The sequence below is a fragment of the Mustela erminea genome, chromosome 3, assembly GCF_009829155.1.
Source record: "Mustela erminea isolate mMusErm1 chromosome 3, mMusErm1.Pri, whole genome shotgun sequence".
In the NCBI taxonomy this organism is placed as follows: domain Eukaryota; kingdom Metazoa; phylum Chordata; class Mammalia; order Carnivora; family Mustelidae; genus Mustela; species Mustela erminea.
Window position 1 is genome coordinate 63542351 of NC_045616.1, and position 21995 is coordinate 63564345.

The 21995-nt window shown below is 37.2% G+C and overlaps 2 protein-coding genes across 6 annotated transcripts in view; one reads left to right on the forward strand and one right to left on the reverse strand.

Annotated features, from left to right (window-relative positions):
• POLK (DNA polymerase kappa) overlaps positions 1 to 14479 on the reverse strand; it is a 67844-nt gene extending 53365 nt beyond the window's left edge. For 2 of the 4 annotated variants that reach the window (XM_032335938.1, XM_032335941.1), the window contains exon 1: positions 266 to 355. The gene's annotated coding sequence lies outside the window, so the exon portion shown is untranslated. The other 2 variants (XM_032335939.1, XM_032335940.1) reach the window with 2 other exon arrangements.
• Positions 14480 to 14851: 372 nt separating this feature from the next.
• The window catches only part of CERT1 (ceramide transporter 1), a 111903-nt gene continuing 104759 nt past the window's right edge, over positions 14852 to 21995 (forward strand). The window contains exons 1-2 of one of the 2 annotated variants that reach the window (XM_032335943.1): positions 14852 to 15247; positions 20560 to 20694. In XM_032335943.1, coding sequence (XP_032191834.1) covers positions 15152 to 15247; positions 20560 to 20694 — 231 coding nt within the window. In that variant the 5' untranslated portion in view covers positions 14852 to 15151. The remainder of the gene's footprint in view (positions 15248 to 20559; positions 20695 to 21995) is intronic. The other variant, XM_032335942.1, reaches the window with a different exon arrangement.

The window sequence follows — 21995 nt, forward strand, 5'->3', positions numbered from 1 at the left end:
TGAACCACCGACGTGTCCCATACAAATGAAATATGCATTTCTTAATACTACTAAAATAATTACCTTTAAAAATACTTCATAGATGGTAAGAAAATGAAGAAAAAGTTACAACAAATGAATACCATAATATGTAATTAAGTGAAATACTTCTTACAAATAGCAGAAGCAGAAGCAGGATGATGGGATGTCACACAAGAAAATGGGTTATGAAATAAGGTGGTGACTTCCTTCTTAGATGTTCTCATTCTCAACTTCGATTACTCACTCTGGGGAAACCAGCTGCTATGTGAGGCAGCCTGACAGAAGGTCCATGTGAGTGCCTTATGGAAGCAGATCCTCTTCCAGTCCAGTCTTCAGATGAAACTGCAGCCCTAGATAACAGCTTGACTGCAACCTCATGATCCAGAGACATCCAGTTAAGCCATGCTGGGATCCTTGATCTACTAAAACTGTTAGATAATAAATTAATAGCTTACTTTTAAATTCTGTAATTATCTCTTTATGGATCAGCACTGTACAGAGACCAAAGTTTGAGTAACACTGCTAGAAAACAGTTGTATCCTAAAGATTAGTAATACTGTTGTTTGAACAAAGGGGAAAATTTTACATATACTAGTAAACTAATCAACTGAATAACTTTTATACCAAATACATTTTTCTGCTAGAGTGTGTACAAGAAAAAAAGGCAAGTTTTTTTTGTAGTACTTAATAAAGCTAAAATACAAATTTCAAGAGGGCAATACCTGGTATAGTGCTAGGCCACTGAGCTTGTTACTTAAAAAATAAATGTTGAATGAATGAATGATGGGTAAATTAATATACAGAAAATAATAAAATTAATGGTAATACCTCAGTGAAGTCTTTTTAAATGCAGTAACTATAAAAAGTAACATTTGGATCTTACAGTGTTTTACGTGTATAATTCTACTTAATTTTCCTAAGAAATGAGGAAATGATGGTGTGAAGACTTAGATGTACCTTAGATAAAATAATAATTGGTGAATTTGAGACTGTATTTTAGGCCTAGCTTCAAAACCCTCATGCTTAGCCATTACATGATAAATACAAAGAAGGTAAAATAAAAAATTACTGAAATCTTACCAAAAAAGAAGGAACAGTGGGTTTTTTTTTTTTGTAGATTTCATGGAATGTGAAGGTGGTATAAATAATAGATAAAATCATTTATTACTGTAATATAAAACAAAATTTATGGTCTAGCCTTATTTTTAGATGATATCATGATTTTGAAAACTCTCTAAAAGCCTAAGAAGTCTCTGAATGAAGAATATGAGATAATGACGAGGAAACGAAAATAAAATTATTAAAATATGATGTCCGTTCAGACTGTACTAAAATGTATTTGGGAACGATCTGCAGACCTTTCGAGTGATCCAAAGGGTAATATATTAAATAATCATGGCATCTAAAACAAAGAGTTCACTTCTACCAGGGACTGTCTTATGTAATAATACCAATAAAAATTAATTTCTGCCTAAAGCCAACATAAAACAAAGGGAAAACATTATTAAAAAAAAAAAAAAAGAATTTTCTGAGGAGCCTAAGTGGCTCAGTCGGTTAAGTGGCTGCCTTCAGTTCAGGTCATGATCCTGGGGTTCTGGGATCGAGCTCCACAATGGTCTTCCTGCTCAGCAAGGAGCCTGCTTCTCCCTCTCCCTGTCACTCCCCTTGATTGTGCTTTCCCTCTCTCTGTCAAATAAATAAAATCTTTTGAATAAACAAAATATAGAAAGAAAGAATCTTCTCCAAAAATGAAAACTTCCTAAATCTGGTCTCTGTACAAGTCAAAGTAGCAGCAGAAGTGATTTCTTTACAATACTGTCAGTGGTTTCTTCCTTTTTCAAAATATATGCAACCTCTCTAAATGTGGGGGGGGGGGTGAGGAAGATGCAAATAAAAAGCATGAAATTCCATAAAGGTTGGCCACATTGTTAAAAATACATATAAATAAATGATAGCATTTTCAAACAACTTCTTTATGTTAAGCAGGTACTAAGTGTTTAAAAAGCATTCTCTCATGATTACTCACTAATTTAGATATTATCTCACTGAAGTATATATTGGTAAAATACATAAGGAAATTCAATCTTAGAGAATTTATGTAATTCACCGAGGATCACCCAGAGGTGTCCAAGCTGAAATTAAAATAGAAGATTCTGGCTCCAGAGCCCACATTCCTTAATCAGTATGCTAAATATATAATGAAGATGTCAGCAGGCTTATCTTATTTTTTTAATTATTGAAAGATACTTTAATCAGATATAAATTTGACAGGCTTTTTTTTTCTTTCAGTAGTTTAAAGATGTTGCTCCACTCTTTTCTACCTTCTATAATTGTTAAGATTATGATAGTTCATACTGTTGTTCCCTGTATGTGATGTGTCATTTCTTTCTGACTGTTTTCAAGTGTTTCTCTTCATTTTTGGTTTTCCTCAGTTTGGCTATGACGTACCCAGGCACAATCCCCCCTCCCCAAAAGAAAGAGCTACTCCAGGTTCCTATATTTTCCATGAACACCTTCCCTTACTTCCACTTCCTCTTCATCTGTCCTTTTAAAGATATGAAAGTTTTCTCTGTCCTTGACATACAGCAGCAGTGCTCTTCTCAACCTCTCCTATCTCATATTGCATACATTTACATTTTCCCCCAAAATTACCCTCAGGGAGGAAGGGAAAAAACACTTCTTGAGCCTTAAAAATATCCTGACCCTTTTGTCAAGAATGTGAATAATAAAATCTGTTTAAATTATGCACCTGTTAAACTTCTGTCTGCAGTATCATATATTAATCTTAATCACAAAATAGTTTCGGTTTCACCCCATAAAAAAGTAACAATAATCACTAGAAAGAAGTAAAGTTGTTTTTTTAGAAAAGACCTTCATCTCTGCAATTTATTAGCATTTTTTCATAGATTTTTCACAGGTCTGCTTGAGGGCAAAAGAAAATATTTCTACATGTAGGGCACCAATCACTTTGACTTCACTTTGGTTTTTGATAATTCTCCCAGATCATCATTTATATAGTGTGGTTCTATTACAAAATGCTTGTTACGATGGGATCCCATGATTGCCATGCTTTTCCTATGCAAAAAACTAAAACTTCTGTCAATATTTTATCATTAACTATTCTCAATGGGCAAATATTAAATACTTTATAAATGATTTTTTATACACCTATTTTAATGCAAAAATTTCACTGGATTGTATAAAGATAAATTAACTAGTAGTATACATACTTTGATCTTTAATCAAGTACTTTGGAATCTTTAGGATGAATGCTTTATTTGATCAAATTATTATTATTTTGGAATTAAAATGGATAACCCATAACTTGAGATAGGAGAAGGAAATACAAACTAGTTTGTGGCTGGTTATAAAAGAAAGATTAAGGAACATAGTTAATTAACCTTTGGCTTAAAAGAATCTATTAGACTCAGTTTTAGTTTTAGTTTCTTCTTCGAGCAACTTTCTTGTAAGCACAGATATTTCATACCTTATTTTTTCTTAGAAACCTTCCAATGAGCAAAATATTAAATTTTTAACAGAATAAAATTCACTCTATCTTATAATTTCTATATGGATTCGATTCTTACAGATTGAAGATACATTATAGTGATCCCTTTATAAATGAATGAAAGATACATTATGGTATCTTAGGGAACTTACTTTCTTATATCTTGAATATTTTGCTATTTCATTATCCTAGGAATTATTAAACATTTATGCTAAAAGATAAAATAATAAGAAAGTAAAATAATGGAATCATCAGAAAGATGACCTGGCAGTGAAATAAATTATCACTATTATATCATCCTTCAGTTTTCTAATTGTGTTGCCCACAGTATCACATCTTTGAAGGAAAAGTATAAGAAAAATATAGATAATATATACTATTATACACTATTTTTGCAAGGGGTTGGGTTTTGGTAGCTTTCAATGATGAAAGTTTTTAATGAAAGCTAAACATAGTTGAAAGTTCTGAATTTTTCACTTTCTGCCCATACTGGTAAAGATAAGAAAACTGACAGAAGAGTTTCATAATTATTAAACAAATAAGAAGATGAGTGTAAAGAAACTAATTGCACTCTTGACCATAATGATGAAGTTGATCTTGAAAACAAAATCTCAGAGTATGAATTTTCAGATGACTCAAATACATATCTTCTCAAATTTAAGAATCAGTGAGTAAAGAATGAATTTGTAAGAAAAGCAAATATGGCATTCCCATCCAGTTAGTCATTCAACAGGAAGGAATTCATCACAGAGTATTTTGCAACAATAACTTGGAACATCCCATTTTGTTAACAGGACATATGACAGTTTATGATATTTATGCACTAAAAGTTACTTAATATGGCTTGTAAGTCAGCAAATGTCTAAGGCAGATGTGTATATAAAGGGAAAAGGAAGGAAATAGATGATGTAGAAATGAAAACCTTATTGGACTTGTATTTCTAAGGGTGTTTAAAATATAAGAATGAAAATATTTTATAATTATGGAGGAAAGAAAATAGATGTCTTCTCTTTAACAAGATTATGAGATATCAAAGTTTTCAATATTACTGCATTTTGATGTTATAAGCACAAGATAAAGAACCAGACATAATGATAAGCTAGAATCTATTAAAGATGCATATTATACCTGGAAGCTTTATTTATAAGATGGAAAGATCCAGGATCATGCATAAAAATTGAAGAGTAGCTACTCGCTTTCAAAGGACATTCATTACTCACTTTAGAAAAATATAGAATAAAAATTTGCTAAGATTCAATTTTTATTGCAATCCCTAATGAAGTTGTTGTTCATCATCTCTTGTTACTTCTCAAGATTATTCATAAAATTACTCAAAAATATAAAAAATAAAATGATAGATACAACTGACTATTTTTTCTGAGAAGTACTCTTATACTAAGAGTTAAATCAATACATAATTCCTTTATCAACATTAGATAAAAGAATAATTGCAAAAGAAATCACTTAAATTATCTATAGATAATTAAAACATAGACTTGCTAGCATACCCCTTTAGTTATCACAGATAAGTCCGGAAACTGTCTCTATAATATACTACTGCAGCTTAAAAATGTATGTGGATAAATTTTCTTCAAAAGAAAAACTTCAAACTAAAGAGAAACTATGCAACATACCCAGAATGTAATCAGGCTCTAACAGATTCTCAAAAGTTTAATCATTTCAGGATAATAGTTGTCTTTGCTTTTGTTTTTTGAGTCTAAAATCAACTTTATATATATTGAAAGTACATATTATAAGTCTCTGAGTTTCAAAGTCCTAGCTAGACTATTAATTAGCTACAACTTTGGGCAATTCAGTTAACTTCTCTGAGCATTAATTTCTTTATATGTAAATAAGGATGTCTATTTTGCAGGATTTTTGTGACGCGTGAACACCAAACATAATAAACCTAAAGCAATGTCTAATATTGAGTAGGTTCTTAACAAATGATACTTACTCCTTACAAAAAGCCATGCTGGAATTTGGTTCTTTAGTCTCTCATTAGTTTTAACCTGTTAGTAATTTTTTCTCCTGAGCCTTGTTAATTGCAGTTCCTATAGCTTCTCTTTATTTATTTACTTATTTTTAAATATTTTATTTATTTATTTGACAGATAGAGATCAGGAGTAGGCAGAGAGGCAGGCAGAGAGAGAGAGAGGAGGAAGCAGGCTCCCTGCTGAGCAGAAAGCCTGATGTGGGGCTCCATCCCAGGACCCTGGGATCATGATCAGAGCCAAAGAAAGAGGCGTTAACCCACTGAGCCACCCGGGAACCCCTACAGCTTCTCTTCAATCACCAACCACATAAACTTACTCCATTCCTCCTTAGATATTTACTGAACACTTACTATGTGACAGGCAATTTAAATCTTTACTTGTTCTTTAATAATACTGGCACTGTTAAAAACATATCAATATTGTTACACACTTAATTATTACCTGTATTCCTAGACAGTACAATGCTAGATAGCAATGAATCTATGAAACATGTGGTATAGATCTCCTATTTTTATAGCACCCTACAGGACAATCACATAGGAAGTCTTAATAAATACCTTAAATGAGGATGAACATAAACTGTATATTCATAAACTGTATCACCATAACAACATGTATAGTTCTATAACAGTATTTCTCAGCTTACTTGACTAAGGAGAAGAGGATCTGAAATTACAGTAAAAGTGAAACAATGAAGGGGCTGGGGAGAAAAACAGGAAGCAAAACACATTTACAAAATAACCATTATGAGGATCCTACCAATATTTAAAAATACCACACTGCTTATACAGTAGGATTTCAACATATTGAAAAGCGAATTTCTCAATGTAAGTTAGAGAGGTTAAAATTTAGAAACTCAAAAGCTTGAGGGTTAAAAACAGAAAGAAAGTGTACATGCAGAGAGTGGGTATTAATAGCACTGTTCATCTATTATGAATGTGTACTGTGTACTTTTTAGACTAAAGGATTTTTTACTGTTATAGTGAAATCTATGAAATACTAACCATTCCTGACAAGTTTTTATCCCACAACAACAAACAGATATAAATCAAAGATAATGGAATACAATTTCAATTTTATTCAATAGTAAGAAAGAATATTTCTGCTTGGAACATGCCTGGCTTGGCCCTCCTCTATACAATAGGAAACAAGCTTTAAAAAAAAAAAAAAAAAAAAAAAAAAAAAAAGGTAGCTCTATAAATTCTGTCTCTAAAATCACTGTTTTACTGCCAAATGTTAGAACATTCTATGTGATGTGACATTTTCCTAAGTAGCAACATGCAGTACAAAAAGGTATCAGTGAGTTCCCCCCCACACCCCATACAGTTGTCCTTGAGTTAAAGATGTTAAAGATCAATACACAAGGGAATCCAAGAGATACATGCAAAGTCACCTTAGGAATCAGAGTAACAGAATAAGACCTAGCAGTATGAACATAATAAAATAATAATTGATGTTAATAAAAGTGTTTTGATCCAAATGGAGTGTGGGTGGTTAGAAAACAGAAGAAAGAAAAAAGCAAGGAAAGCAATTATTGGCAGTGCCTACTTAAATATCCATCTTCATAACAGGAATAACCTAACTTAAGGCTACTCATCATTTAGAATCATAATTATTCCCCTTGGAGGAAAACAAAAATATGAGATTAAGATGTAGGAAGAAGACATCAAGCCTAGATCTGAGACCAGGAAGATAAGAGCAATCACAGGGCCTGAAAAAATGTGAAAGGATTAGGGGGCTCTTGGGATACTGAGGCAGGAAACAGGATTGAAGTAAGAATTAAGAATAGCAATAACATTGGCTTCCCTTCTCTATTCCTATGAGTCAATTAAAACAGAATGGGAGGTTCCATTACAGGTTATTTTTCTCCCAGCTTCTCATTATTTCTCACCTACTCCTTCTTCTGTTTGTCCCATCACTGCTGCCAATGACTGCTAAGGTAGGCAAGGAATACAAGAGGGAAAATATTAACAGGCGATAGTTACATATAATACATATAAACAATAATAATGCAGGGGAAAGGGAGAGATGAGGAGAAAGAAACCAGTAAAGCATAGGTAGGAAGGAGAAATTTCATAGCTATCTGGCTATGTGTCCAATTGTATGTAAAGAATGCACATAATCTGGTGAGATTAACTACAAGGTTTTGTTTTGTTTTGTTTTGTTTAAGATTTTATTTATTTATTTGTCATAGAGAGAGAAGCGAGAGCAAGCACAGGCAGACAGAGTGGCAGGCAGAGGCAGAGGGAGAAGGAGAAGCAGGCTCCCTGCCAAGCAAGGAGCCCGATGTGGGACTCGATCCCAGGACGCTGTGATCAGGACCTGAGCCGAAGGCAGCCGCTTAACCAACTGAGCCACTCAGGCATCCCAACTACAAGGTTTTTATTCAACCAGATTTTATGACCAGTTTTTGTATTTTTTGTTTTTTGTTTTGTTTTGTTTTTTTACCAAGTGCAAAAGTTTGTTCTGTTACTCAAAAAATCTGATAGATCCTCTGAAAATGTGTTAAGGAAGCCATGAAGGGAGGACTATCATGCATGTACCACTTGTGAAAGGTTGCATAGTCCAGCTGGAAGAAGTTTTCCCCTTTGTCCAGTAATACCAAGCAGGCCTCACCAAAAAACAATTCAAGAAACCTGTTCACACTGCTCCTGGGCACTTTAAATTGAGGTCTTCTAAATGGTCTCTCTTCAGATACGTCTATCTCATGAATACAAATATGTTTCGTTAATGATTTGTATGTTTTCCCCCTAGTTTGGATCCTTTCCACATAGATAAGCTACTCCTTCTTCAATAGCTAAAATCCTATTGGAAAAATTCATCCCTATGGGAGGAACCCCTCCTGAGCTCCACAGTGACTGGGGAACCCATTTTACTGGTCAAATATTACAGCAAGTCTGAGGTGTTTGGCCACTTCTACAGCATTTTCATTGTTACCATCCTCAGTATTTAGAACAAGCAAACCAACCAAAAGCATCATCAAAATTCAACTGGCAAAATTTGTGGAAATCGTCCAACTCCCTCAGCCAAAAGTATCGCTGATGGTACTAAATCTCAGATCCACCCCTTCAGAACTCGTAAACTCTCACACTTTGAAACAATTACTGAGTGCTCTGTATCTCTAGCTTCCTTCAGACCCACACGTAATAAAAGAAGATATATTTCAGTATTGCAAAGGCTGAATCACATCCCTCAAAAATAATCATGCTCTAGTAGGGCAAGCTTCCCACAGCACACTCCTGGGAGATGAAGTCCTGCAACACCATGCGCTGCAACCTGTGGATTTCATTTCTTGGAAAAGACATCTCCAAAAAGGTTCTCTTCAAGCTCAATGGAAAGGCCCTTATCAAGAGTTACAGGCCATCCTTGGGCCACTAAACTCCAAGAGTTGACTTCCAGATTCATGTGTCTCATCTAAAGAAAGCTCCAAACCCTGGCTGGACCTGCACATCAACAGCTGACCTTAAATTGAAGATTTCCAGGAAATGAAGCATAGGACACTGAAGCAGACAGCCTCTCCAAGATGACAGGATCAGGCCTGTTTATTCTCTTCTTTCGGCATTTTCTCACCTCATTTTCTCCTTGTCTATCCTGGAGAGACAATGCCCTCATTAGAATTTCCCAATCTCTTGAAAAAAGGGGAAAACTTTCTGATTGTTGGATCTGTCTACAGGAGTTGCAACCCTTTAGTATTCCCCATAGCAAAATCTTCCTTCATCTCCATGACCACTAACTGTACCCACATCCCTCCAGATATTTCTTACAGAGTCAAACTTCTACAACCAGGTTTTCCTGTACTTTGCTTTGAGCTCTCCCCTATCATAACTCTCAGAGCAACTAACCACATTTATTCTGCCTATACGGTTTCCTGTTTACTACTTTAGGTCGGCTCCCTTGTAATAAAACAAGCCCCCTCTGTATACCCTTCAAGAATAAAGTCCATAGAACAGGATAGTTTCTCCCTAATTATTCCCCAAACACCACTGACACTTGGTTCAAAGGGCCAATTGAATAATCCCAACTAACAGCACTATTAATCAAACGCTCGCAGGAATCTTGTGTGCACAACCTGGTTTTATCTGCCTGTGGCAAGTGGGCCATTCATTGCCCAATGTTTACACAGCTGTCAGACTGGAGGCCAATACTTAGCCCATGGACATCCACAATAAATCTGAAGCCTTTTACTCTTCCTCCCATTGGTCTTCTGCAACAAACCTTCATTGCTGCCTTAAATGGGAACTCCCAGGAGTTATACATTACTCAGATTTACCTCCATCATAAGGGCGCTTATCCCATTGGTGGGTGTTCATGCCAGGGAATGAATGATTAGGAATCTCTCTCTGGGACTGGGAAAACTTGCTGATTCCAGCACTAAGGCAATAGTAGGTCAACAATGATCACATATCTCATTAAAGTTGTTTTGGAAAATCACATAGCCCTTGATTACCTACTTGTTGAACAAGATTTTTATGCAATAGCAAACACCACCTGTTGCATATAGATAAATTCCTCTGGAGAAGTAGAAAAACCCAGAGAGCAAGCATATTGACTACAAAAAATTCTACCTGTCTTTGGTCCTTGATCTTGTTAGCTGGTTGTCTTCAGGTTTGGGCTGATTTAGAATACACAAACGGGGTCATTATTCTTCCCAACTTACTTAGTATTATTTTTAGGTTTTATACCTGTTGCCTATCAAACCTTTGTAGAAACTTTGGTGTACTCTACAGGGGATCTCCAATATTTAAAATTTCAGTAAGATAGGGCGCCTGGGTGGCTCAGTGGGTTAAGCCGCTGCCTTCGGCTCGGGTCATGATCTCAGGGTCCTGGGATTGAGCCCTACATCGGGCTCTCTGCTCTATGGGGAGCCTGCTTCCTCCTCTCTGCCTGCCTCTCTGCCTGCTTGTGATCTCTCTCTGTCAAATAAAAAAAAATAAAATAAAATAAATTTCAGTAAGATACAGACTTTCTATGGGAAATGCCTGAAGAGTTCTCCATCCTACCTTCTCCTTATTCAAATGCTGCCTTAACAGTTTCCAATCTGTGTACTTCCCTCCAATGTGGGACATGACACCTAGAAAGGCCCTTCCTGGCACAGAGGGACAAAAATTATTCTAATAAGGAACAGATGACCCAACTCGTGATCAGCACTGCTTTTAAAGAAAGATCTTTATCAAAGGGTGGAAATGTGAAAATACGTTAAGGAAACCTCAAGTAAAACTGGAGTTGGAAAACCCTGAAGAGAGGGCTGTCAAAAACTGACCACTCATCATAACTTGAACAGTCCGGAAGGAAGAAGGAAGATGACCTTTTGGTGCTAATAGCAAGCTGCCCTTTCCTGCAGCCAATGAGAGGCTACCACCACTTCCAACTCTCATTTTCTTCCAATGAACTTTTGTTCAAAATAACCCCTCCAGACTTCCACCTTTCCTCTATAAATTGAAGCTCTCCTCTGTTCTCTGGATTTGCCCTTGGTTCACCAAGGTTTGCTTGTCCCAAATTGCAATTCCTCTGCTATTCTTGAATACACTTGATTTTTTTTTTGTAATTATTTTTTTTAAATTTATTGAGTACACTTGATTTTGCTGGCTGAATTGAAAGACCCGCGGATCCCCTTACCCAAGAATCCAACACTGCCACTGGATGCAAACAGCAAGAGGTTTATTGGGACGCAGGTACCGGCGGGTGCATCCAGTGGCAGTGTTGGATTCTTGGGTAAGGGGATCCGGGGATCTTTCAGAATCACTTACCTTTTTCTTTTAGAAAGTTGACAATCCTTTAAAGTTCATTCATAGACTAGTACACTTGGCTTGCTTACACTAAATAAGAATATACCTGTTAAGATCTCAGTTTAACTGAAAACCATTTATTTGGAAGATAAGCATGCCAAATGTTGATCATGGATAGGTAAAATACAATCTTTTTTTTTTTTTTTTGCACCAACACAAAAGATCAAGATACTAAGGGGAGTAATCGAAGTATCGAGGAATACTCGATATTCCTGTATCCACTTTACACACTATATCCAGTTTTGTGAATACACTTGTAGGGTTATTTTCAATAATTCCTTATAACATCACAAAAGATGAAAACATACAAGTTTCTTGTAGTCCTTTACATTTCTGAAACTAGTGTTTACATGTTCAGACATGAACATAGATGCATTTCACCACCATACAAATGAATATCCATTTTGATATACTTACACAAATATTTATTTACAAATGCATTTAACAGCATGACTTTTGGGATATAGATAATAAAAAGCAACTGGTTAACTAATAATGTTATTTATTAAAGTTAGTATTTATTAAATACACATCCAAATTCATGTGATTATTAAGGATGAAGCCAGCTAAGATTCACACCCAGGGACTATCTGCTTGCTCACTCTGAACTCACATGAATCATCATAGTGGCAGTTCTTGAACAGGTCTCACAGGAACATTGAAGAGAAGCTAGTATCATCAGTTAGTATTCAAAACAGGGGAAACAAAGCATTTAAAGGGACACGTAGTTCTGGTTAAATTGGAAAAAGCAGAGAGGCTTTAAGAGAAGCTTTCACATTTTTTAAATTTCTGAACTTCATTTAGGGAACACGATGAATGTTATAAACACAGTAGCAAGTCATAAAAATCTACTAAGTTATATTATTTTGAATAATTTTTATAACTTGGTGGAAAGATAAGCAAACAAGGACAATCCTTTCTTCTTTAGAATTCTAAGTAGCCATTGTTTTTAACTGAAAAGACCTGGGGCAAGTGGCCTACAAAGATCCAGGAGGAGGATTAGGTAAGAGGGTTAGAGAACAGGGTTTGTCACTGTCAAGTGGTAGGAAAAAAGGTTACCTTCTTTCAAACACTAGCTCAGCTATTAAAGTAACATTTGTACTTCGCTTACCTTGTTTTCTGTTATAACCTCCTGCAAGGCAGAGCTCCCTATGGCCCCCTTTTAACTTTTTAGGATCTTAAAATCACCCAGTCATCAGCAAAGTATCTTGCAAATTATATGTTCATTAAATTATTAATTGAAAGATAGAAATATAATACCAATTATATTGAATGCCTTCTATATGCTGAGCACTATTCTAGGGACTAAGGATAGAAAAAAGTTACGGAAAAAATGGATGAAAAAAAATTAAATTCTTGCCTGCATGGGACTCACATTCTAGGAAGCAAAATAATATATACAGTCTAATATATTCATTTCAACATTTATCATGGGATCTTCATGTATGTTAAATGATTTTTTTCTCAGAATGCCCTCTCCCTCAACACTATAGCTAGAAACAGACTGCTACAGTGAAGCAATTTCCTACTAGGTGGGAACCTCAGAGATGTAAGTGCTGGTGGTTGCAACCACACACAACTTAGAAATGTGTAAAAGACAACGGAAAGTTCAATTTTAATATAAACATATACTATGCTCCCATGATTCTAAATCACATTATGAAGTGGATTTCTCAACAATTCACAATCATTTCCTTAAGACTAATGTCCTTTTAAAACCAAGAATCAAATATTACATCTAATCATATTAGATAACCAAAGGGAAAGTAAAAATTGTTACACTATTCAAAATTCTAAAGATATAATTTAGTAATTCAATAAAGAGGAAAATATGCATAAGTGGGTTTCTTCCGTTTTCTCTTTTGAACGACAACCTTGGGATTACGTATTAACATGCTGTCAAAGTATTTTCAAAAGCATTATCTCAAGTTTTATTCATCTGAATGGCTTTCTATTATGAATTACTACTTGATTTCACAATGGAAATATGATCTGTAACCTATTTACAACAAACTCAGCATGCATAAGCATCAATTTAAGGAAACAAAAAGATATCGTAGGTACTTTTCAGAGACATGCCCCATCATTCTGTTTTTTTTTCCTGAAAATCCCAGTTAAATTGACCTCCATGGCTACCAGACTTATTTCTGGCCACTGTGCCTTTTCCCTCATACTCAAAATTTCACTCCTATTCTCCATGTACACAGGTACCCTTTCTAACCTTTAATAATGAATTTTGTTGTTGGCAATTATTAGGAAATTGACAAGATGTAAAAGTAGCAAACAAGAGGAGAAAGAACTGAAGTTACAAATTAAAGATCTCACAATAAAAATTATCCCAATAGTTTATGCAAAAATAGACAAAGATCCATTAGCTCTTCTATTGTCGTTCTTTCTACTAATTCAATTCTAGTCTTAAAGACTAGAATTGCCTAATCTCTTACTATTCAGTAAGACTATTGCATTTTGGGTTTTCTTACACAATGAAGTTTCTACTCCACAACCTTTCCTATTTCTCAGAGACACAGGTCCGTAGAGATGGTTAACCCGGCTTTCGGGAAGGTACTCATTGACAACTTAGAATAAATTCCAGTCTACCATTTCACATTCTCATTTTACTTTAAAAATTCTTCAAACGTTATTTATTCTCTGACATCTTCAAAAGTACTATCAACAAAATGAACACTAAATCCAACAATAGGAAGTGATTGCTCTGGTGAGAAGGGGCTGAGAATTCTTCCTCCAAACGCGGGAAACCTCAAGTTTGAAGTTTAACTTCTAAAGAGCGAGATAAAAAGACCTTCAACATTTGCAGAGGGGATTTGGCGGACAGAAACCCCGTTTTCGCTAGAGAGGGTGCAAACCACTGGCCCGCGGTTGAGGCAGAAACGCGAGTACATTCCCACCCTGGAAAGCAGCAAGATGCTCCCGGGCTTTCAGGAAACAGCCGTGGAAGGCAGGCCCGGCATCCTCAGCAGAGTTATCTCACGTCCGGGCCCGCAAGCTCCGCAGGTTCGTCATAAACACGCTAGGCAGAGATAGAAGGGTGGCCGAGGGGACGGATCGCACAACTGTCAAACGAAGCCCACCCACCACCTGACTCGTCCCTAAGGCGACAGCCTTCCCGGTACGGATCACTCACCGGTTGCCGCAGGATCCCGACTACAACTCCCAGGAGGCCGCGCGATTGACGGAGCAGTGACCTTCCCAGAATGCAACAGAACGGGAACTCCATCCCTCCTCCTTTCTCTGCTCCTCCCACCATTCCACTCTGCGTCATCCGGGAGAACCGGAGGTAGGGTGCGGGAGGGGACCTCCAGCCCTCGGCGTGCTTCGTCAGACGTTGGGAGGGGGACGGGGCGGGGAGCAGAGGGAGAATGGGAGGACGAAGGGGAGGGGAAAGGGGAGGGGAGGGTAAATAGTGGGCCAGGCAGGAAGATGGCGGCGGTAGCGGAGGTGTGAGTGGACCCGGGTTTCTGCAGCTGGATTTTCTCTTCCCTTCTTCTTTCCTTTCCCTTTTCTGTTTGAGGTTGGCATCGAAGGGGCTGAGTTCGGGTGGTGGCGCCGGGCGCAGCGCAGGGGTCACGACAACGGCGACGGCTGACGGCTGGAAGGGCAGGCTTCCTTCGCCGCTTGTCCTCCTTCCCCGGTCCGCTCTGTGTCAGGCGCGGCGGCGGCGGCGCAGCGGCCAGACTTCGTCCCTCCTCCAGCTCCCCCACAAGCCGGAGCGGGCATTCTTCCCTTCGCCATCCCCCGGCCCTTCACCCCGGGTACTGGGCGCTTCCTCCGGCGCAGCTCAGGGAGCGGGGGCCGGTCTCCTGATCGACTGTCGCGCCTCCATGTCGGATAACCAGAGCTGGAACTCGTCGGGCTCCGAGGAGGATCCGGAGACGGAGTCCGGGCCGCCTGTGGAGCGCTGCGGAGTCCTCAGCAAGGTGAGCAACCCGCGGGTCCGAAGGCCCCCTGCTCAGACTCCACCTGCCGCGAGGAGAGCCGCTGAGGGGATGGGGTGGGGTTGGACGGGAGTCACGGACTGTCCCGGGGCGGGGGCTGCGGAATGTGCCGGGGTGCGGGGCTGAGTACTGCCGCAGAAGTGCCAGGGTGGGGGTGGGGGGGCGGGGGAGAAGGGGACTGTCCTGTTCGCTTGTCCTGGGGCTCGGCGGCGGTGGCGGCCGAAGACTGGAGAAAACGTGTCCCAGCACCGGATTCAGTTTGGGAGTGGGATGCGCACCGTGACTTGGGACTCAGCGACATCTGTCCCGGGTGTAGGAATCCGGGTTGGGCAACAACAGTGTGCAAACCACTGGGTATGGGAGCAGTTCAGATCGGAACTCTCAAACGAGGTTAGTCCGGAGATGCAGAGCAGGTTTGGAAGATTCTGTGGATGCGGTGGTGTAGACAGTAGCCGGAGCAACTGGGCATGGTGCGGAAATCTGAGGTGGTAAACTGTGCCAAGTTAGATGTAGTGAGAGGTCTCAGCGAGGAGGACTTTTGTACTTTTTCCCTCATCCTTTTCCTCAGTTCAGAAAAGAGCTATTGAGTCGGCACGTGATAGGTACGAGAAATACTCATAGTAACTTGGGACATGTCAGAATAGAAGCCGACCTTTAGTCCAGGAAGAATAGAACTATTAATAAAAAAATAAATAAAAATCTTGCAAAGGGCCAGAATAAGGAAAACACATCTTATCTTTCCTGAAATTTTTAAAACCCTTTTTCAAAATTTTAGCAAAGCACATAGTTGTAGGTAACTAAGTCGATGAGGCCCTTTTTAGGAGAGAAGATGGATGATTCTTTTCTTTTGATAGTACATGGTTTAGGGTTTGTTTCTTCGTTTAAAGTTTTTGCTATGAGAAGACCCACGTTGCCTTTTTTACTTCCTTCCCTCTTCCTGTTAAAGTTTTAGAAATGCCAGTCCCTCAGCAAAGCTGGTCATAAGATACAAGATCATGTGCAGCCACTGACTATTAAGAAACTACCCTGCGTCCATTAGACATACTTACGCTAAGCATTTGGACATTTATTGTGGAATTGTTTCATACTAGGTTTTTCTGTTATCTTTAGAAAGTGGTGAAAAAGGCGTTAGGTAAGACATGAATGTTGGAATTAAGACTTGAAAGTGTTAACTTTTATTTCCGTGGCAGAATATTGTCATCATTGGAATTGCAGTGAAAGGCTTTCAGTAAAGTGAAGCACCCTCGGGTTTCTTTAGATTGAATGTAGGTTGTAATTTAGTTATCTGTACTTAACACATTGTATAGTAGGTATACATTGTAAGGTTGAATTTCAGGTTTGTTCTTTGCTTCTGAATTCTGGTAGATTCATCACTCATCTCATTAAATGAAAGCTGGCTTCCAAACTAGTATTATGGTGGTGGTAAGTGTTTTACAGAACAGGCTGAACTTTAATCTATTTGGTATTACTATTTTGGGGGGGTTGAGGGGTGACTAGTGGAAAGAGTCCCCAATGCTCTGAGTATTCACTGTTTGCATACCAATATAGTAGGTACAGTATGACAAAAAATGAAAAACTATCTCCTTGATATTTAAATGTTGAGAAACATACTTTTGATCACTTCTATGGTAGGTAAATAACTTTGATATTGCTGCATATGTAGAATCAAAAGGAATATAGTTTTTGGCATTTTTGTTAACAGCTATCATGGTAATTTCCCTGAAATTTAACAATGTATGATTATATATAATGATTTCTGGAAGCTTTTTAATCAAGAATATTTTATATTGAGGATGCCTGGGTGGCTCAGTCGGTTAAGCATCTGCATTTGGTCCAGGTTGTGATCCCAGTGTTCTGGGGGAGTCCAGTCCTGAGTCAGGCCCCAAGTGTGGTCCCCTGTTCAGTGGGGTGTCTTGTCTCTGCTCCCTTTGCTTGTGTGAGTGTTCTCTCTCTCTCTCTGTTAAATGAATAAATAAAATATTTTTTAAAAGCGTATTTTATATCGAGAACATGTTTTAAAATTTAAAGTACATTTATATTTTGATCTGTTTGTATTCACCTGGTAATTTATGCAAGAGTTAGAACTCAGCAACTGTTTTTTTTTCCCTTTAATTGAGTAATGTAGATAAGTCTCAATACTAATGTGTTTTGTTTCTTCCTCTCCCAAATGGAATGAATTTGGAATGGGTGGAGGGCATAAACTTATATTGGAAATACACCAATCCAAATTTTTTATTTTTCTTTGTAGTAATTTAAAGTACATGGAAATACCCATGATGCATATTTTCTATGGAATCACTTTTTTTTTTTTTAAAGATTTTGTTTATTTGAGAGAGAGCGGGAGTGAGAGAATGAACACGGGATGAGGTTAGAGAGAGAGAAGCAGACTCTTCCCCTGAGCAAGGAGTCTGATGCAGGGCTCAGTCCCAGGGCTGGGGAATCATGACCTGAGCTGAAGGCACCTAATCAGCTGAGCTACTTTAGGCTCCACAAATACTGGACAGACAGTAATTCTAGGTGGTTATAACAAATATCAGAATGGATGTTGATGGGAAAAGATTCATGCCTTCCTTACTGGGACTTGAGAGAAACAGCCTGGATAAAATAAATGCGGTCAAGTTTCTTGTGAATTCTCTCCATCCTTCAAGGTTTACCTTATCTTCTATTTCTCCACATACCTAACTGTTTGAAATTCTATCTCTCTTTAGAGGGTTTTTGTTTTCTTTTTTTAAAGATTATGTTTGAGAGAGAGCACTAGACCACAAGCAGGGGGAGGGGGAGGGGGAGGAGAAGCAGATCCCCTGCTGAGCCAGGAGCGCAGAGTCGGGGCTCTATCCCAGGATGCTGGGATTGTGACCTGAGCCCTAGACAGCTGCTTAACCAACTTCAGCACCCAGGAGCCCCCATGGTTAGAGTTTATCTCAAACTCTATTCTTACCATGAAGCCTTTTCTTCTTTTGCCAGCCATTTCAGATCTCCTTCCATTGAGTTCCCATAGTATTTTATTTGTAACTTGTTCTGACTCTTATTCTAAATGTATTGTTTTCCTCTTGAAATTTGCATGCTGGATTATTGGGAACAGAAACCTTTGATTCTTCTTCTGTGTGTAGCCTGTTGCCTTATCTCTGTTAGATTGGGAAGAGTGAGGGAATGTTATGAGAAGCAAAAATCTGCCTTCTCGGAGAAGCTAACATTTACTAAGTAAAGGGTCTTGAAGCTCTTGTAATTTATTGAGTCTTCTATAAGAAAAACACTTTAAAAATGGAGATACAATTGCTGGGACCCATTCTGTCACTGTGCAAGAGGTCTGTTCTAGTGAACTGCACTGAAGTTTAAGCTTCATTAGTTCTGCATAACTCTGGCTCCAACTAAGAAAATACTGTGTGCCTGGCAGTGTTGTAAGTCTATTCTTGTTTCATCTTGACAACTTTAAGAGGTAGAGTTTGACAAAGAAACAGAGGATAAGTAACTTGACCACAGTCACATAGTTACCAGCCCTCTGAGGGGCAGTAATTAGAAATGAGGTAAGATTAAGGTATGCCACTCTATAAACAATTTGTATTACAGTCAATGGGAGTTGTTCATGTAAGTTCTGGAGCTAGAGGTTCAGTGAGATTAATATGTAAGATAAGTAAGTCAGTGTGCTTAATAATTAAATAAGATTATATAAGTTTTGAAAGAAAATGCAGAAGATACTAGAGGTAAGGTTGTTAAGCCTTCTCAGGATCTGGTAACCTGATAATTTGATTGGACTAATTGAAAATAGAGAAGAGCCAAATTTAAGGTTTAATATGAAGGAAGGATGACTAGGAGTTGATGACAGGCTATAAAGATTGACAAAAACAGTATCTCTTATGAATATAGTAGGGGTATTCATGATTTTTTTCAGCCATTCAAATAACAAGCAAATAAAGTAAAGCTCGGAGAAGTTAAATAACTTGTCAAAACTCATTACATAACCAGTAGGGTCTATCCGATATTATATGCACTACTCTCTCCATACAATACAGGAACACTCAGCCGGGTTTGAATCTGAATAACTGCAGAAATACCACTATAGCAAAGGAAATAGAAACATAGGGAGGAAAGTGCACCTTACAGGAGGAGATAATTCAGTTTTGTATGTAACCATCATTGTTTCAAGTCAGTTTGAGTGGTGGTAAGTCACATGGAGTTAGAAATAAAGAAATGTTGATTGGGGAGCTCATAGGAAAGAATGTGTTAAATTGCCGGCGTGGATGAGCTCTCAGGGAGGGGTCGTAATGATGGGCCTTAGAAGATTTAAGAGCTGAACTGTCTCAAACATGCTGAGTAGGGAATAGAAAAGTAGAGATTTCTCAATGGATATAGAGCCTGAGCCAATGTGGTATATTTTTGACAATCCATTTTGAGTTAGTTTTTGGCAGATAGTATTGGAATTAGATAGTTTTTGGAATTGTCTATACATACATAAAACCCCCAGAGCATAAAAATATGCAAAATCAAGGATTTCCATAGAGGTTGCGTTTCTGCCTTTGCAAGTTTATTGATTGTGATCTGCAGTGTGCAGCAAGACGTTAGCAACATGGAAACCGTTTATAGGCACTAAAAACTGGCAATTCAAGTATGTTTTTGAAAACCAGGGTTTTTTTTTTTTTTAATAGTTGTATTATTACTCTTAGACTTAAAAAATCTTTGGAGAAACTTGGAAAATGAATTAATTATTTTTAATATGTATAATGAGTTCTGTGGATGAAAAATAAGGTTGATACAGACTTAAAGATTAATGATCTAGTATTTTTGCTTGGGTATAGTTATAAATATTGTACCTGTTCATATAGGAACAACTTAAACAAAAGTAATATTTGGACATGATTAGCTTCATACTTCTGTTGATTTGAAGTCTTCCTGCAGTACTTGGTGTAGGAGAATGAGAGGCTATATAACCAAACTTAACTTTTCTGTTGAATATGGTAATTATGGCAGAGACCAAAACAATCTTAGGTGTCATGAAGTTGGTGAAGAGGGGAGGTTGAAAACACACAAAAAAACAGAATTTTTAACTGAAATCTGCATGTTTTATTAAAAATACAAGAAAAGAAAATACAATATTTATAATTTTGTAAAAATTACTGAAAATCATACAATCTAGAAAATCTCAACTCACTTTTTGTAATTTTTACTGTTTACAGTTAGGCTAGAACTTTTCACATTTTAAATTTAGATTGATAGCTGATTCAGAAGTTTGGATCTCTAAAATACTGACTTGTATATTTTGTTTTCCTTCCCCCCCCTCCCCCCACCTTTACCTCCAGTGGACAAACTACATTCATGGGTGGCAAGATCGTTGGGTAGTTTTAAAAAATAATACTCTGAGTTACTACAAATCTGAAGATGAGACAGAGTATGGCTGCAGAGGATCCATCTGTCTTAGCAAGGCTGTCATCACAGTAAGTTCCTCTTCTTCATTCAACAAGTATTTATTGAGCATTAGCTGTGTACTGGGAACTGTGATAGGTGATTAGGATCTATCTGTGAATAAAAGAGGAAGATCTTTGCCTTTGTGGAGTATAGAGTCTAATACTTATTCCCATGAAGTTATTTTATAAAGACAGATACTATTTTTCTAGCTGTTAGAGCAAGCCCTTAAGAGATTCAGAAAAAAACATATTTGAAGACTTCATATCTGATGAGATTAGGACAGTTACATGGCAGGTTATTGAAGAAATTAAAGCAGAAAACTAAAAAAAAAAGTATCTTAACATTTAAAAATTTTAACTTAAAATACTTAAATCTATATTTATTTGCCAGCTTCTTGATGTAATGTTAACACCATCTCTTCAAATGTGGAATTGAGAGAAGTTGTTCTTGTAAACTATATCCATAATGCATGGTTTGCAGTTTCCAGTTTCGATTTCTCTAAAGTGGAATAAAAACTTAAAGATAGTTTTGAAAAAACTAAAGTATAGGTTCTTCTCACTTATTGTTTCCTTAGTATTTTACAGATGTCTCACCTTTGTCTAATTCAATACCTTTATTGAGTCATTCTACTTAGTTTGCATTCAACTTAGTTCATATAGAAACAACCCTCTTTTTGCACTTGTATTCCAGACTTATGTAATACTAATTATGTAAGGACCACACAGGTAAACTGGCATAAACAGGTTTGGGAACAACCAAATGATTTGTTAAACATAACTGAACCTGTGGAACCAGAAGTGGTTAAATATGCTAAAAATAGCATATAAGTTGAGAGTAGTCAGTGTGCCATGACGTATTTAATCAAAGGGCAAAAAAAACGTTTTGGCTAAAGTGGGTCAGTTGAATGGAGGTCAGTTAAGGGTGCTGTTCTACTGCCAATCTAGAAATGGGTATATTAAAAACTAATCATAGATTTTACTGATACATTCAAAGAGAATTCACGTGATAGAAATTATATTGCTTATAAAAGTAAAAAGTACTCTTTGAATCTGTGTTGATTTCTAAATCTTATATATGTTTATGTTACACTGAGGAAAATCCTACAGTATTTTGCTCTTATTTTTCGTATATTCTGGCCCTCATGTATATTTGGAGTTGAAAACAAATTTAGTTGAATATTGAGTTGGAAAAACTTACAGAGGAATTGTTTGTAAGTGTTAAGAATGAAACTACTACTCTCCATTCTTGAGAACAATTTTAAAGAAATTTAAATTTAAAGAAATTTTAAAGAAACTTTGAACATAAAAGCTCAGTATTTATTTTGACATAT